Source organism: Morus notabilis, unplaced genomic scaffold (assembly GCF_000414095.1).
Source record: "Morus notabilis unplaced genomic scaffold, ASM41409v2 Scaffold24, whole genome shotgun sequence".
NCBI lineage: Eukaryota > Viridiplantae > Streptophyta > Magnoliopsida > Rosales > Moraceae > Morus > Morus notabilis.
Genome location: NW_010368056.1, coordinates 539,349 through 558,048, shown reverse-complemented (window position 1 = coordinate 558,048; position 18,700 = coordinate 539,349). Strand labels below are relative to the sequence as shown.

Below are 18,700 nucleotides of genomic sequence, written 5' to 3'. Positions count from 1 at the left end.
ATAGAATAGAAAAGACTTAACTCAATTATATTTGAAGAATGGACCCAATTTTCACTCATGCCACCACACACTCAATGACGCACAATATATTGACCGAACAAGAGTCTTAAAAATAAGATCATTAGTGTCATCACGCTCTCATCCCCTTTGTCACTTTATAAATTCCGAAGCCCACTAATAAAGCAGAAAAGACCTAACTCAATTCTACTCGAAAGATGGGCCCAGTTTTAACTCATGATACCACACACTCAACGACACACAATATATTAGCTGAACAGGAGTCTTAAAGTGGGATCGTAAAGTAGGGAACCTTGAATGCATTCTGGGAGGAGAAGAAAGAAAGGTCTTACAGTACACTAGCCCCCAAATGGCAAAGGAAAATAAACTTAGTACATTAGTATACTTATATTTTGTCTCTTCTTTTTCAGTTGTGCTGTTTTGATCCGGGACAATAATGTTGGATTCTATAACTACTCTTGTTAAACAAAGTCCACCAATAGAATAGAAAAGACCTAACCCAATTCTACTCAAAGGATGGCCTAGTTTTCACTCATGCCACCACACACTTAACGATGCACAATATATTGACCGAACAAGAATCTTAAAAATGAGATCATTGGTGTCATCACGCTCTCATCCTCTTTGTCACTTTAGAAATTCCGAAGCCCACTAATAAAGTAGAAAAAACCTAACTCAATTCTACTCGAAGGATGGGCTCAGTTTTCACTCTTGCCACCACACACTCAACGACGCACAATATATTAGCCGAACATGAGTCTTAAAGTGGGATCGTAAAGTGGGAACCTTGAATGCATTCTGGGAGAAGAAAGAAAGGTCTTACAGTACACTAGCCCCCAAATGGCAAAGGGAAATAAACTTAGTACATTAATGTACTGATATTTTGTCTTTTCTTTTTCAGTTGTGTTGTTTTGATCTGGGACAACAATGTTGGATTCTAGAACTACTCTTGTTAAACAAAGTGGACTGATCCAAATGCAAATATTGTAACGTGAAAAATTTCATTCAATGAAATTCCAACCCATGTATAGAGATTATTATGAATAAAATTGGATATTTAATGCATTTTCTTTGATGTAAAAATGAACCATTATATGTTTTTCCTTTCTTAAAAAAAAACAAGGGTCTGGTCAAATTCATTTTCATTTTCATTTCTTTTTTGAAAATAGATTGATGTCTTCAAGCTCTGAATTACGTAGACGGAAACCTTCTACCATATTTTGCTAATAGTTAAACTGGTTTTGATTGATTATCTTGAAGAGCAAAACCACATCAACAAGAGCTATATATATTTAACTTTTGTTGGGTACTAGAGATTTCCTTAAGTCAGAATTTTTTTTTCAAGTAAAATTTATTTCAATAAGCTTTAGCTCCAAGAGGGGCTAAAGAATTAAATAAATTAAATGAGGAAATTAATCAAATCCAATAATAATCCATTTTAAAATACCAGTGCTTTCCAACCACAACTAGGTAGGTAAAGACTAAAGGACATGCCTGTTGTGTACAAAATTTGGAAATATTGTACTATATATGCAATGTAAGGATAGTAAACAAAAAATATACTGAAAACAAAGACTAAAGCTTCTTAATTATTGAAGATAGTTACCAAAGAATAATTTACTTGTATATATATTTTTCTTTTCTTACACTCCAAGTTATGAAAAATCAACCAGGCATAGAAAATAATCACTAGATATGATTAATGTAGAAACTCTTGAAAATCAATTGCAGCACAACATGATGAGAGGAAGAAAAGCCTCAGTTCCTGGTTTGGCTGCAGCTCTCTTTTCTTGTTTAAGGAGTAGCCCATCCCTTTCGGATATCAAAAGTGTAATTGATTTCCAAGTAGCACTTGTTATCGTCGTCGAGGAACTGCGAAAAAAAAGAGAGCAAAGAATGAGAAAGTGTATGGTGATAAAAGTGGTTTCTTTTGCTTCAAACCACAAAATTTTAAGTACTTCAATCTTAGGCTAAAGTAGTTCATGTGGCACCGCCAGTTTAAATTGAGAATTTGATTTTGGATTTTTAAAGAAATTAACAAAAAGATCTAAAATCAAGGAAAAGCTACATTAAGTCAAGGCTGTATCAACATGATTATGCAGTTCAACATGGGCCATGGCCATTACAAGAGATGGAAAACAACAATATGTTGTTGAGTTAATGATTTTTTTGATGGGGTCCAAACATTATGAGTTTTGTTCGAAGATGATAATTGGTTGTTTGGTATGATGCTTTAAGCCCCTGTAATCTTAATTTAGGTAGGATTAATCTAACAGAAAAGAGAATCATATGCGACAAATATACATGGCCCAGCTAAGAAATGTTCAATAATTTCAGAAGGAAAAAAAAAAAAAAGTCAAAGCTAATAAGAATTTGGCAATGTAAGCTTATATGTAATATCAGACCATCCACGAACGAATATATATGAAGCAATTTCTTCATTTTCCACAGTCTAAAATTGGAAAAGTATTTCCGTACTACAAATTTCAGGAAAAGTATTTGATCCACGGGTTGTAACATGTGTTTTTTTTTTTTTTTTTTTTTTAAATTTTTTGAGCTACTTGCTACCTTTTCTTCAACCTCTAAAGTTGCACTTATGATCTGTACATTGCAACGCTTAAAAAGAGAAGTATTTGATAAGATGTGGAAAAAAAAAAAAAAAAAAAAAAAACTCCAATGATAACACCGTTTTTAACCGTTAAATTTTCATCAAGTCTTGTCAATTTAATTTGAAGTAATTGTTTTGTAGCCACGGCTAAAATTTGTGTTCTACCAATATTGATACTCTACTGTGGAACTCTCCAATTAAAAACTTCAAGATCTCGGAATAATTATGAGGTCCGGATAGGTTGAATGCAAAGTTTCAGGTGTATTGATAAACTTGAAAAAGGCATTTACCTTTACCAGGGTAAGTTTTTCCTACAGTCTAAAAGTCCCAGATCCAATTGAATCAAGCGGATCTAGCTAGAAAGTGTAGAGTTCATTATGATCATCAAGAAACTTCAACACAATGGCCTATGATTATACTTACAAGTCAAACCTCTTGATCATTATTTATATCCCTAATAGATGATAAAATTGTAAAAGCAGTTTTATGTAAAACTGATGTGTTATCCTATAAAAGTTACCTCAATTTCCTAAACGAGTTGATACACTCTTGGACTATGAAAAAAAACCTTACTTTCAAAACCAATACCATATCTTAGAAACTAATTCATTAAGTGCCTAAAGTTTATTCATCCTAAAATTCAAGTAATTTGAGAGATAATTTATGCGGTTTCATGAAATCGAACCTAACCCGGTTCACGCTTACCTTCGATCTCGCAGAATACGATCCTCTGGCAAACATGCCAGAGGGTGTGGTCTCTTCTGGCATCACATGTGTGTAAGGCTCTGGCTGAGGACTGAAAGTTCCAATCATCTCCTTTGTGGTGTCCACTGAATTACAACCCTTATTATATTTTTCAGAGCTAAAAGAACTAAAACAAAAAAAAAGTATTTGATCTTGTGAATTCTTTAAGAAGAATTTAGCAAGGATGGAGATTAGTAGGCTTACCCTTTAAACCCGTTTTCCAAACAGTGTTGGTGTACTTGAGGCCAGACACAATGTTATTGCTGACATTGAAGGAGAACTTGAGGTTATAACGACTTCCTTCTTTGAGTGTAAACCATGGGCCTTTGGGATTTCCATCTTGAGGAATAGGAAGAACAATGTCTGGTCTACCAGGAGAAAGAATTGACAGTTCAAGAATCTTCACTTCTGGTTCAAGAGTTTCTGCAAATATAATAATATAATTAAGGCTTTAGTGTATTATATGGTTTTAATTATTGTTGAAATAAGCTAGAAGGAAAGCAAATAGAGTATCAAAATGGTTTTTTTTTTTTTTCTCTGTTTGTTGTTGTAGGACTCACATGATGATTAATGTGTTCAACTGTGGCAGAAAGGTTTGTTTCAAATTAATTTGGGGGAGAAGAAGGAAGAAAATTAAAGAATTAATGGCACGTAGCCAGTGTGCTATTTGGTTTGAACATGATTTGAGGAAAAGAACATAAATCTTATGGAATATATTTCAATAAATTTTATCACTAGATGTAACAATTGTGACTTGCCTTCAATTTTTCTAAATAATTGCAATAAAAAATCCCCATAGAAAATCTAATATATTAAGAGCTTGTTTGGATGAGTGAATTAGTAAAAGCATTTTGAAATGTATAGCTGTTTATTAGGAGTAAAAAGAAGAGAATGAATTGGGTGATGGATTTCAAAGTCGGCAAAAACCTCAAATTTAATCTCTCCAAATGTGAAGATTGGAGGAGAGAATAAATACAAAACATAATATGAGAAATTTCTCTCTTTCCTCTTTTTTCACCTAGGTTATAAGGCTTTCTTTTCACTGCATTTTCGTTTTATTTAGTAAGGCCACGTGCCCTCACTCATATTTTGGAATTCTATTACACACTAATGTTTGAAAAATTTATGTTACATATGCCCCCGAAAATAACAAAAATCCTAACTGTGTCACATATCAATAATAATAAATGACCTCGTTCGCTTAACAAATTTGAGTTTTCAATTTGAGTTGAGATGTAATAATTTTTGAGAATTTTTAACTGTAGCAGAAAAAGTTAAATACGATATTTTTTGAGAATTTTTAACTGTAAAAATTTAAAATCTAAAATTTAAATCAGTAAAATAAACGAGGCATATCATTGTGCCATTACTTCATTAGACCAAAGCCTTAACTCAATGAGCACTACTAAAGTTTCATAAGAGCTTTTGGGCCCAAGTGTTAAGAAACCATTACTAACTCAGTTATACACTTGATCCATTTCAAGGGGAAAAAAAGGGAAGAAACAATAACCCGTTTAGTTCGTTAATTCGAGTTGAGATGTGATTTTATTGTCGTAAAAAAGTTAGATATAACTGTTTATAAGAATATTTTACTGTAATAAAAATTAAATTCTAAACTCGAATCGGTGAAATGAACTTAAACAACGAAACGAAAGTAAACACATTTTATTTGGTTAAGCCCATACCAAAAAATAATTCTATATCCTCCATTGCACATAAAACATGCAAGGATCTGTGCTTCATTGCTTGGTTTATAAAGAAATGATATCATGGAAGTTGTATAATAATTCACAGTTATGTGTTGCCTCAACATGACATTCTATCCTTCAAAAGAAAAAAAAATCTAAATGAAAGCAAGAAAATGACGGAAACCGCATTAATAAAGGTCGCAGTCTTGGTTTAATTGCAAGGTCTTCAATGTGTTAATAACACAAAAATTATCACTTTCTGTGGCTTGGATGTTAAGATTAATTTAGATGATCCCATAAAAAGGAGAAAATTAGGCGAATAATTTGGCCACCCCTTTCAAATTAACGGCTGAAGGCCTTTCTTTTTTTAAAAAAAAAGTAAATAATGGCCTTTTTTTTTACACAGTGATCAATCATTCATATCCTTCATAAGTCAATTACCATTAATTTACCATGATATATCACTAATAAGTGGATATTTTTCTAAGTTTACAAAACTTCGACTATTTACTAAAAAGTAGCTTAAAAAAGGGTCATTTTTGCACGTATCCATAAAAAAAGAGATTAATTTAGAGGACGATACACAACCAAGTTAGTAGGTCAATTATAAAATACAAACTACAAATAATCCTGAATCAAGAGAACGGGGTAATTCAGATCATGATAAGGCGTTTTATATCCCACATACCACAAAAAGTTTATGGTGAAAGAATAAATGTCCAATCCTTTTCTTTCTACTCGTTCACAAACATGAAGCATGCATGCTTGGACTTGGAGAATAGGCAATAAAACAAAATCAAAATGCAGTCGTATATGTTATTCTATAAGAGATCAAAGGAGTACTTGTTATGCAGGAAAAAAAAACCAGAAAAGAAATTTAAAGAATTTAAACAGAAAAGAAGTTAAAATTACTTGACTGGCTTAAGCTGTTAGAAGTTGTGCCAACAATAGTTTTATATTTTAACACTCTTCCTCACGTGTGGGCTGGACAATAGACAATCGTGTTAGTAAATTAATTAGAAAGCCCAACACGTGAATATTTAAATCTGAGATATATTAAATACCCAATACATGACAATTTTAAATGGGGATAAAGAGTGTAATTACAGGGGTTTGAACTTATGACTTCTCGCTCTGATACCATGTTAGTTTGTCAATCCATCCCAAATGCTTAAGCTGTTCAGCTAATAATAATTTTATATTTTAACACTGTATATTATAATATCAACAAGAAAACAAAATAGAAGATGAATATCAGATTTATATAGTTTTTATCATCTACCATCAATTACCTGCTTCTAGACGGAAATTAAAGTCATAGGAGTTGACACAAAAAAGAAAAAGAAAATGTTGAGATTATGCAAAATCTAATTTCTGGCGACAATATGTACCTCCAACATTATATTAAAAAAAAAAAAAAAGAAAGAAGAAAGAAAGAAGAAGAAGAAGAAGAAAAGAATGTACCTCCAACACTGTCAAAATCCACGCTCCCAAGAAGCTGTTCCTTCCACCTCCTCAAACTGTCATCATCCTTTACCCCCAAAGGTCAACAACAAATATACTATTATAGTCATGCAAAAAAAAATGAAAACGAAAAAGTAAAAGAAAAGATATTTTTGATATATATACATGTGTGTATATATATATTTCAGACCTTGTCTTTCTCAAGTTGTTCTTTAAGAGTAAACTGAGGACCCAACTGTAATTTGTTGCCTTGATCATCATCTTCCTCTTCTTGATCAGTTCCATTAAGAGAAACCTCACTCATTTGTCTCCCTATCTTCTCTCCTAATTCATCCAAACCCTTCTCTTCTATTTGGTTTTCTTTCAATTTATTTCCTCTCTGATTACTTGTCTCTCCCCTTTCTTTCTTCTCATCAAACCCCATTTTCTTGGAACTCTAAAACCACCCCAAAGATTAGATATATATTTATATATACACACACAAACACATACAATATTAACTCATCGAAAAAGAAGTTTCAAGAAAAACCCAGAAAGGAAAAACCAAGTCAATGTGACACAAACATAAACTTTATTGAAAGTGGAAATTAAGGTTCGTGAGATGACTTTTGTTGTGTGAAAATAAACCCAGAATAAAGAAAGGCAACAATTGTCTTAATGATCAAACAAGGACTAAATGAGGACAAAAGAGAGAAAAAAGAAAAAAGAAAAAACTTGATTTTGTCTCTTAGCTTTTTTGAGGTGGATTGTTGTCGAAAATCTCTACAGGAAATTAGAGAAGAGAGAGATATTACGTGGTATGGAAGGGGTTTTTTTTTTTTTTTTTTTTTTTTTTTTGGGTGAGGGAGAAAAGGTCGTGTTAGCTGTGAGGTTCACTAATTTTTGGGTGGTGATCCGAAATATATGATATGAGAGGAAAAGTGAGAACGTGAGGGTCACTAATAATATTGTTTCATTTGCATTAGATCATTACTAATATATCTTAAATTCATGAAAGATCACACGAACATGTTAAAATATAAAATTATTGTTGGTTCATTTTCTAAAAACTTAAGTTTTTGAGATGAATTGGTAAACTAACATAGTATCAGAACGGGAGGTTCTGAGATCAAATTCTCATAATTGCACTCTTTATCCCTATTTAAATTATCATCATGTGTTCGGTTTTTAATATATTTCGGGTTTAAATATTCACGCGTTGGGCTTTCTAATTAATTTACTCACATAATTGCCTATTGTTCAATCTACACGTGAGGAAGAGTGTTAAAATATAAAAATTATTGTTAGTCCACCTCCTAAAAACTTAAACTTTTAGGATGAATTTAATAGATTTTAAATTCATAAAAGATCATACGAACAATGTTGAATTGAAGGTGGGGATTATTATATATGTGATGAGTATATTCCTGATTGTCTTAGTAGGCTCCCATTTTGGGGAATTAATGTTTAGCTGTGCCTCAATTCTCTCCTGACGTACGACAGATTGGATTGATGTGGGTCGTTTTGACATTCACAAATTGGTCCCATAATGGCGCTGAAAAAATTGTGTAACTGTGTCCCACAAATGCATATAAATCGTAGCATAATAATAACACTATTTTTTATTATATATCATTTGATCAAATGTTTGTTTATTTATTTATTTTTTTAATATGATATGAGACGTGTACTCTCACCATATTTAAAAAAAAAACTAAGTCATTAAAATTTTAATTCTTGAATCATCGACTCACATACCCAATTACAAGAGCTAATTTTAAGTGGCATTGCTTGTTTAAGTGGTTATTATAAGCATAAAAGAACAATATTGTTTTCTTTATAAATTTTTTTTTTTTTTGATAGTAACACTATTGAACTTTCCTAAGCATAGAATTGAACGCAAGTTATTATTGTTCTTCGTATTCTTCTTATTAAACTGTAGTAAAAAAACAACAAATGATGGTAATTAACGTATTAATGCATGGTAAATGAGACAATAAATGTCTCATACAAGTTTAATGACTTAGAATTGATCGGGCCATCCCGTTAACACATAGGCTCAACCTTGGTCACATATTTAGATATATATGATCAATATAGATGGGATAATGGTGTGAGAGTTAAAAAGTTTTTTCAATCCAAAACACAATATATATGCAAAATATAGGAGAGAATTCAATTATTATTATTAAATAGAGACATGGTTATAATATTTTTTTTGGGGCGCTGACAATTATATTAGTTCTTATTAGATATGAGTTCAATTGATTAGTCTTTGTAGAATTAGTTAAAATTTCAATTCTGCTATAATCCTTCGTCATGGAAATACCAATTATTGGGTCATGATATTGTTGCATTTGGAGCTAAACAAGATTTCTACCATGTTTTTTGAACTTGGAATGAGGCTATTTTTAAACTCTAAACTTCAAGATGCAATAAAGTGTGGATTTACCACTAGTAAATGCCTGCAACCACTTTATATGGTGCACCATGTTAATACTTCTACATCAATGTTAATGTTGGTATTATTACAAATGATAGTGACAAACCAATGCTGAACTTAATATGGGATTTGGAGGATGACATAAATACATAGCTAGGGTAGCAATCACAATTTAGAATAGCGTTGCTTGAACGGCTACGCGTAAGACTTAAAAAAAAAAAAAAAAAAAAAAAAAAAAAAAAAAAAAAAAAAAAAAAAAAAAACAGATAAGCATGTCTCTGTTAAGTAATCGTAGGGTTAGCTTAATGAAAATAATTATTTTGACTTTATATTTTAGATGTCACACTCCACTCTTTATCAAGAATTGCTGTGAACAAAGGCCAAGCTAGCCCATTATTTAGGGAGGAGAAGTGACATTTTCTGTCAATAATTAAGCCAACTTCTTGCATTGAATAAAAATGGTCTCGGTTTTAAAAGCAATGAAACAACAACGTGTATATAGAGGCATTGCCGTGCTCATATTTCTTTGGTCTGTCATATATATATATATATATATATCCGTGGTGTATACGGTTTATGTTTAGAGTTAAGACGACTTGTGTCTTGGTATCATTCACTAAGTATTGGTCTTTGTAGCTCTTTGGTTTATATGAAATTTTCCTTTTAAACAAAATAAAAAAAAAAAAAAAAATGCTAAGATAACTTTTTTTGCCCCTTTTTTTTTTTTTTTTTTTTTTTTTTTTTAACTCTCCTATTTCTCCTTTTACCATATCATCACCATTCACCACTTTTCTATAATAGTAAAGTGTCAAATATATACTATTATTTTACCTGTAATTTATTACAACTCTACCCCAATTTTATTTCAGCTGACTTCCGGTTGACTGGTGGGTGATCCTGGCTATTCAAGCCCTTCTAGATTTCAGTAACCCAAGGATTGACTCATATAATCCATCGGCTTACTGGATAATGTTAGCAAAACCTTTGTCCAAGTTTTGAGACTTTACAAATTCATTTTTCAAACAAAACGGTTTTATAAAAATTTAAGACCAAACTTCATCTCGAAAACATATTTCATCACTTTAGAAAACCTTTAGTATAATGTTTTTATGCAACTTTTCAAAATTATGGAATTTTAAATTATGTGTGTGCACAACGCCAAATTTAAAACAAGAATTAATTAGGGCCCGTTTAGTTCACTAATTCGAGTTTTTAATTCGAGTTGAGATGTGACTTTATGTGAGAGCTTTTTACCATAGCAAAAAAAGTTAGATATTACTGTTTCTTAGAGCTTTTTACTGTAATAAAACTCAAATTATAAACTTGAATCGGTGAAATGAACTGAGCCTTAAAATATAAAGAGTGCTCACACAACTGACTCGGAATGGGATTTCAAGCTATATGAACTAGCCTTTATGATCCTTCTCGTTTTCAAGCTTTTATATGTCTTCAACAAAGAACTCACCGAAATTACCATCAATCTTACCATCAATTGTTTGTTCGTTTTCAAGCTTTTATATGTTTTCAAGCTATATGTACATTTTTCTTCAACAAAGAACTCAAGAATAATTCTTAGCAATCTTACCATCAATTGTTTGTTATCACCGAAATTACCATTAACTAAACCTTGCGGCCAACTACTTTAAGGTAGCACTCCTGAGTATAGTGCCCCGAAGCATGTAAACCTTCGAGTCGCTAAATCTACTAATTGTAGTAGTGGAATGAAACGCTCAAGGGAAAAAAATGTGTTCCAAGTTCTGACAATGGAAAAGTTAATAAATGTACTTAAGAGTAGGATCGGTAATATGGGTTACGACAACACGACTCAAAAAGGACATGAATTTCGCGGGTTAGGGTTGAAAAAAAAGATGTTCGGGTCATAATTAGGTCGACCTGAAATTGACACGAAAAACACAGGTCAATTTCGGGTTGGACCCGCCTAACCCGAACACAATACGAAACTCGTAAAAAACTAAAAAATACATATATTTTTCATTACATATTTTTGATTTTATTATGAACTTGTGATATCATGATAGTTATACTCAAAATCTTATACTATTATTTGCTTAATTTCAATGGATGTTATTGTATTTTAGTGTGTTATGAATTTTAAGTTATTTCTAATATGTAAAAAACTAAATAAAAATATACAATTTTCGTGTCAATTTCGGGTTCACGGGTCATTTTCGTGTTGTGTTATGTCAATCCGTAAAGTGGTCGTGTTGCGGTTTTTAAAAAATTTCGTGTCACGGGTCGTGTTCGAGTTGATTGTAAATTTAGAAAGAAACGATCAAAACACGACACATGACACGAATTGCCACTCCTACTTAGAAGAGAAGGGGAAACCCTAGCAGTTGCCGGTCGGAAAAAAAAACCGATCTTATAGCGCTTCGCGTTCTTTCTATTCCATCTCATTGCATTTCGGGATAGGCGGCTAATGCTAATCTAATAAGTGAAGTAGTCGTCGTCTGACCAATTGACTTGGACACCAGAACACTCGTGTCTGCCCATTTTATCTTGTCTTAAATGGAATGGCTCTTTTAGTTACGTTGTGCTTCGACTTGAGTCCCCACGTCATCAAATATTGAGCACATGTATGTTTTGTTTTGTTTATTTGTTTGTTTTTTTTTTTTTTTTTTAAACAACACTCCTAACTATGATGGAAATTCTGGTAGATCGAAATTAATTAAAAGACTTGCAGCACTTACACGGTATAAAAGCAAATCTAGCTGATCAGTAGACGTATAGTCAATAGCTAATTTGGAGAAATGAATACATATGAGATAGAGGCGTGCGATTGGCAATTAGAAGGGATGAATGCCCGCTAAGCAAGTGGCCCTTTAGGGTAGATGTCTGTAAAGCAACTATAATTTTGACATTGAGACATTATTTATAAAGTATTTATAACATTCTATTTTAATAAGAGCGTGTTATTCATTTATGATATATTGTACATTCATACATCATGCTTTTAGATAATAATTCTTGATAAGGCATATCACCTTTTTTTTCTTTAAGAATTTCTGTTAAAATCAAATTAAAAGAGAGGAGGTTATGTGTCCTTATATGGTATTTTTTCATTTATTTTTAATAGAAATTCTAATAGAAAGACCATACGATCACATTATTTCTTTTTTTAAACATATTTTTAACAAAGAAATCTAACGCAAATGGCTAAATGAGATTAATCTATAATTTTACGGATAAAGTGAGAGTTTTTAAAGTTTGAGTGGCAAATTAAAAATGACCTTAAAATTTAGAGAGTACTAGTGAGATTTAAAAAAAAAAAAAAGAAGAAGAAAGAAGACAAAATCAAACTAATTAATATTAATCTCTAATCCAAACACCTAAAAGTAATTTGCTCTTTCTATAACCCCAAAACCAAAACAATATTGTAATCTTCATAAGTAACTATAATAATCTTAATAACTACTTAATATCTTCTAACTCTAATGTAAAAATCTAATAACTACTTCATATAAGTAACTATAATAATCTTAATAACTATAATAAAAACCTTTGACAAATAAATATCAAACTTTGAAAATCTAGTAAAAAAAATAAACAAATAAATAAAAGTGTATAAAGTATCAAATCTTCAATGGCTGAACAACGACAACAAAAGCCTGTGGCGGCAGTAGGAAGAATTGCCCTGAACAGCGGCAATGGGCAATGGGCAATGGAGAGAAATCGAAAATAGGAGGCGTCGCACTCGCTAGGTTTGGATTTGGCGGTTTTCTGTTACTGTTTTTGGGGTTTTGAACACCCACACCGTTTTTGTTTTCTTCCTTCTACGGATTAGATTTTTTTTTTTTTTTGAAAATGGTTGATAAAAGTCTCAACTTTAGGTGACTGTTTTCAAGAAGAGCACTCTATTTATTCTAATAGGATTAATGGTGTGCTTGGTTGGGGGCAAGGAATGTAAAGGAAAAGAAAGAACCCTAATTATTCTAATGTTTGGTTAGCTAAAATTTATGGAATGACCATTCTCTTGGAATGACTTTTTCTCTAATTTAGTGAAATTGTCATTCCTCCCTCAGATGACATGAATGGCGATTCCAATCAAGATTTATCTCTTTTTCCTTTTATGTCCTTATTTTTTTTCACCGTCATCTTCAACTAAGACCCATCACCGTCATCTTCAACCAAGTCTCACCACCTTTCTCTGCCCCATTATCCTTTTCCGACCCAGATCCAGCACCTTCGTTGTTCCGTTGAACTCTAGTTCTACTTCTTTGCCATCATCCCTTGCCCAAACTGCCTCCACCCAGCGCTGCCCATGAACAAATCCTCCACCTCCACTCTTACACAAATCTGCCTACGTCTAGGCCGATGAAACCCACCCATCCTCTCACATAATCCAAAATTCTCGTCAATCAAAATGGAAAAACCCAAAAACTTGTCTTCATTTCAAATTCATGAACTAAAAAACTAGAAATCTCATGAACATTAAATCCCCAAAAACCCATCAGATTGTTGGCCACCATAAATCTCAAATATTTTTGTCAGCGTGAGAAGTATAGACGATCTTTCTTGGATTGGAAAGAAAAAAGAAAAAAAAAAGCTTCATAGAATGGCACACATGACACCGCCAAAAAAGAAGCTAAACGAGGAGTAAAAAGAAATTCTCTGGCCTTCACTCAGTGAGGTCATCTTGTGGGTATTTCATGGTTGTGGAGAGAATTTGAATGACAAAATAGTCTATGACAGAATTACATAAGAAAAGCGTGACTGAACTCATATAAAAATTGACACACAATATTTTAAAAAATAAATGAAAGATATATCAGATTTAATTCATTCGAATATTGAACTTTACAGCGCAAGGAATCAAAACCCAAATTGGGTCGCTAACAAAAGTTTATCTCTAACCTCACTAAGAGAACTCTAGCCTAGCTTGCAAAACATTCTCACAAGTTCTAGAGAGAAAATATGAGAGTAACAGCAAGACGATAAAAAACAGAATATGAAAAACTTACAAAAACCTTAGGCTAACCCCCGTATTTATAATGTTCAGAGGTTGCCTGTCGAATAAAGAAACACATAATCAAAAATGAAAAAATACAAAAGAAGAGGAAAGAAAATAAAATTACACATAAATTAGGAGAAATCAGATATATAATTTGAGGAGGAAATCATGCAATTTATGAAGAAAAAATATGGCTTCAGCACTCAGTGCACACGTGTCAAAGCTCGGTTGGAGGAAGGGAAAAAAATCACCACGTGTCGCGCACAAAGAAGAAGAGAGCGCTGGCAGGCGAAGATAGAAAGTGGCCTGCGTGGTCAGCTGGCGTACGCGAATTGGGTGGAGGAGCTGGCGCTGAGTAGACGCGGGACCGTGTTGGACAACTGGCTCGCGAAGAATGGCCGGTCAGCTGGCACTGAGCATGCGTGGGCCCACGCGGAAGAGAGCTGGGACGCGCTTGACATTGCGCGGAGTGAAGACGCGTGCTCTGAGGTATCGCGTACTGGTGACGCGTGCGGCGCAAGATGGGGCGAAGAAGCTGGCGCAGATTTCTGCACTGACTGGCGGGGTTCACTCTACTGGCTCGGCTGAGGAGTGGTGTGGCTCTATCTCTTTTTGGCTCGACTGGCTGACTTAGGTTGGCTAAAAACATGACTTTCACGGCTTCTTTCTGTGTAGCCTTTTACACTGTTTTTCATCTGTAAATAATTAAGCATAAACTAGACAAATTTCAATTAAAAATATTCTAAATAAAAATAATAAAATTGTTTAATTAAAGCTTAAATATTTTAATATTATATAAATCAAAAGCAGTATTTAGGGTGCATTTTCATGCACTTATCAAGTCTTGACTTTTACCTCTTACACTTGATATATACCATTTTGTTAGTGTAATTATTGGACTAAAAAGGTTATGAATCAAGAGTTGTTGGGGAGATGAAACTGACCAAATACACTTTAGGAGCCCAACTTGACCTAAAAAGTTAACCTTTTAGGTCTTGAGTCATTTTATATATATAAACTATTTCACATCTTCATCCACTTTCCATGTAGGACAGCACACACATGTACTTTTCTCAACAATCTCCCCCTCATGTGTATGTTCACCGAACTCTCCCTCGGACCAAATGTGAGTCCACCAAATGCTCCATCATCCGCATCTGCACCAGCACCAACTGCGGGAACACCAACAGAGTGTGATCGCTTGGCCTATACGAACCATCGGCTCTAATATTGCTTGTTGGGGAGACTCTATATGTGAAACTGACCTAACACACTTCAAGAGCTCAACTTGACCAAAAAGCTTAACTTATTAAGTTTTAAGTCATTCTATGTATATAAACCATTTTGCATCCTCATCCACTTTCGATGTGGGACAACACACATATACTTTTCTCAACAAGAGTAAATGGGTAAAACTCTAGATTACTCATGCACTTTTAAAGAAACAACAAAGAGATATTTATTAAGATTACCCACACACTTTTAGGCAAAAGAGTTTTCTGACCCATATAATTTTAAAGAGTATTTATTAGAATTATCCAAGAGTTTTATCTCTATCAGAATAAAGATCTATTTTTTTCTTCCAAAAGAAACAATAAACATATATCCCGTACAATTTTTCAAAATAAGAAAATATCCGCGGCGTGAACTTTTTTAGGACATTCAAAGACTGTTATCACATAACCGTAGTCGTTGAAATTTCGTCGTCTAAGCCTAAAGTTGCAGTAGTGTACACCATGAGATTGAGGACTCAGTAGTTGAGAAAAAGGAAAAGGAGTTTAATTAACGTCTAATTTACAGAAAAAAAGAGTTTAATTAACGTCTTAATCTAGCTTTTTGTCTGATCGATTTATGATGTTCCTAACCACAATCATCCCTAGCCTTGAACAAAACCAATAAAAATCCACACGAGCAAAGGGTGCGAAGGCGAAGGCCAAAGCTCATTGTATAAATGCTCCCAAAGTTCCAAGCTGTCAAACCACACATGATTCATCTAGTGGACCAGATTCTATTGAATCCAAAAGGCCTAATCACATCCGAATACGACGCACGTGACGTACGACCACGTACGTGGGCGGTGATGCTTTCCACGTGGCACTCATTCATTGGATTGAAGAATCCGCAAAAGCTGTCCCCTGGTGGGCCACCTTTCACCGCTCAACTTATAATAACCTTTGCCAAACTCGTAGGCCGTCTTTTTGCCCAAAATGAGGATCTGAATTCTGAATGAAACGGCACGTAGTGACGTGTACTCATCTCATCATGTCTGCTCATGTTTGCATTGCACCTCATGGATTCATCAGTTTGCCTGCTAGCTTGCGAAGTTTTCAGTTGAGTATTTATTGGGATTGACAATAATGTTTTATTTAAAGTTGAGTATATTTCACCGATCTAAATTTTTAATTTTTAATTTTTACAGTTAAAAATTATTAAAAAATGTAACATTTAATTTTTTCTGTTATAGTTAAAAATTATCAAAAAAATATCATATCTCAGTTTAAATTGAAAATTTAAATTCGCAAAATGACGAAATATAAGTTAAAACGAAATCATGGATACCAAAGCACTAATCTTCTGATCATATTAAGCTATATATTTCGTATTAATAAATAGTTATTAACTCAAATTTAACTCAAAATTTATACTCAAATAACTATAACTTAAAAATGCAACCGAAGAAGCTTTAAATGTTTCTACTCAATATATATATTGTTTACTTAAACGTTAACCTAATGGTTTAAGATCACAAATTGTGAATAGGACTATAAGAGTGCTACTGATAACTAATTATGTGGTAGAGTTGCTGGTTGTATATTATATATATATATATATATATATATATATACACACGTGAATCATTTGTGTTGTTGTTTCAGATCATTTCAGAAGAAGGAGGAGTATATTATAGAAAAATAAGGAGAGATCAAATTTGCACGTTAGCCTGGCTGGCGGCCGGGCGCTAGACTAGTGATCTTGCATTGATAAAGATTGTTCGAGCTAAAGTTAGATGCAATACATAGTTCTTCGTTCATTTAAATTTTTAATTTGAGTTAAAATGTGATTTTATGTGAGAATTTTTTACTGTAGAGAAAAAATTAGATATGACTTTTGTGAGAATTTTTAACTGTAATAAAATTAAAATTAAAAATTCGAATCGGTAAAATGAACGATGCCATAATGTATCTAAGGACGTATATTGAATAATACTAAAAGAAATTAGGTTATTAGTATTGCTATCGTGACATGATCTTGTTCTTTAACATTTTTTTTCTCAATAAATTGTTCATTTGATTTAGCTATTGTAAATATGTATTTTTATATTAATAGTTTTGGTACTTAATTAAAAGTGACAGTGAATTTTTAAAATTTAGTGAAATTAATAATGCGTGCGTTCATTCATCATTATAGCTTGAATTTTTTTATAAAAACAATGATATTATGTTAGTCGTTGAAAATCATACAAAATAATTATATTCTCCATGTATTAGTTTTATGAAATTTTATGTCACCATGTGATAGACATATGATCAATTTTATGTGTAAATTTTATTATTAGAGAAAGGGAGACTCTCTGATACGCATGACTTATCGGTAGATCAGGTTTTTTAAGTGTTAGATGTGTGTATTTTTTGAATTTTACGTGATTTTATGCAGATCTGACGGATAGAAAACTTGATATACCGGTATGTTGGCGTACCAAAGAAGGTCTATTAAAGAAAAATATTACAAGAAATAATAAGTTCATGAAGTCCGTAAAGAAAAAAAAAGAAAAAGAAAAGGCTTGGGACCTAAATGAGCTGGAACCAGTAGTTTTAAAAGCTTGAAAAAATTTAACTAAATTCAAACCTTAAAGATTATGCAAAGCAGATATAATTTGGCGATTGCAAATAACATTTTTTGTTTTTGTTTTATTACTTGTCTATCACTGAAAATTAGAAGTAAAAACTATTTCAAACAAAAGGAGCCACCTTCTCAACCCATCAATATCGTTCGAAAAGAAAAAAGGAAAACGACTCTACTTTCAAAATGTGGCGGTTCTTTGATAATGATTTGCACTCACGTTCCTTTCATAAAAGGAAAATTTCTTTTTAAAAAAAACATGGTGCATTAAACATTCTATAAGCCATCGATCTCGGTGAGACATTTGAAATTGACTAAAGGACCATTTCAGTAATTAAAATGAATTATAATATTATATCATACATCTTTCTAAAATTCAATACCAAACAGAATATTATTTGATTTTTCCATTCCTTATACATTTAACTTGAAATGTTACAAAATAAAAAATACTACTTGGCATAATACGTACAAAAACTTGAGTCCCATTTGTGGTTTGCTGTGGACAATATTAGATGTATTCATGCCACGGATGACTTTTTTTCGTCTCCAGCCAATCAAGATACACTAAACTGGGCCCCATGTCAGACGGGCCAAAAGGTGTTGCCTAATTGAATGGGGTCCACTAACTTTAGATCCGATAAGAAAATAATGGTGATTTCTTAATGAGGCAGAAAGTCGGTGGACCTCGTGTACGTGCCACGTCAGTATTTGATTCGTTTCCACGAAGTAAATTATACCAATTGGTAAGTGTAGGACCCACTCCGCCACTCCTAAGCCGGCCTTCACCATTTGTATATCTGATGACTTGGATGATCGATATTAAAATAAGAATCCTCCAAATCACATAATATAAGCATGCGTCATGATGTAGTACATATGTAGATATACAACTATACATATTTATGTACGTATAAGAGTCGGCTACTATAGTTGATTAACGA

At 32.7% G+C, this 18,700-nt stretch overlaps 1 protein-coding gene across 1 annotated transcript; it reads right to left on the bottom strand.

The window, feature by feature from the left end:
* Nucleotides 1-1,812: 1,812 nt before the first annotated feature.
* LOC21402966 (rho GDP-dissociation inhibitor 1) lies at nt 1,813-7,049 on the bottom strand. The gene is made up of 5 exons (XM_010114519.2): nt 6,713-7,049; nt 6,523-6,589; nt 3,575-3,793; nt 3,332-3,456; nt 1,813-1,890 (listed from the first exon to the last, which is right to left on the bottom strand). Exons 1-5 carry the CDS (start codon nt 6,944-6,946, stop codon nt 1,813-1,815), a joined length of 723 nt encoding a protein of 240 aa, XP_010112821.1. The 5' UTR covers nt 6,947-7,049.
* Between the last annotated feature and the right edge of the window lie 11,651 nt (nt 7,050-18,700).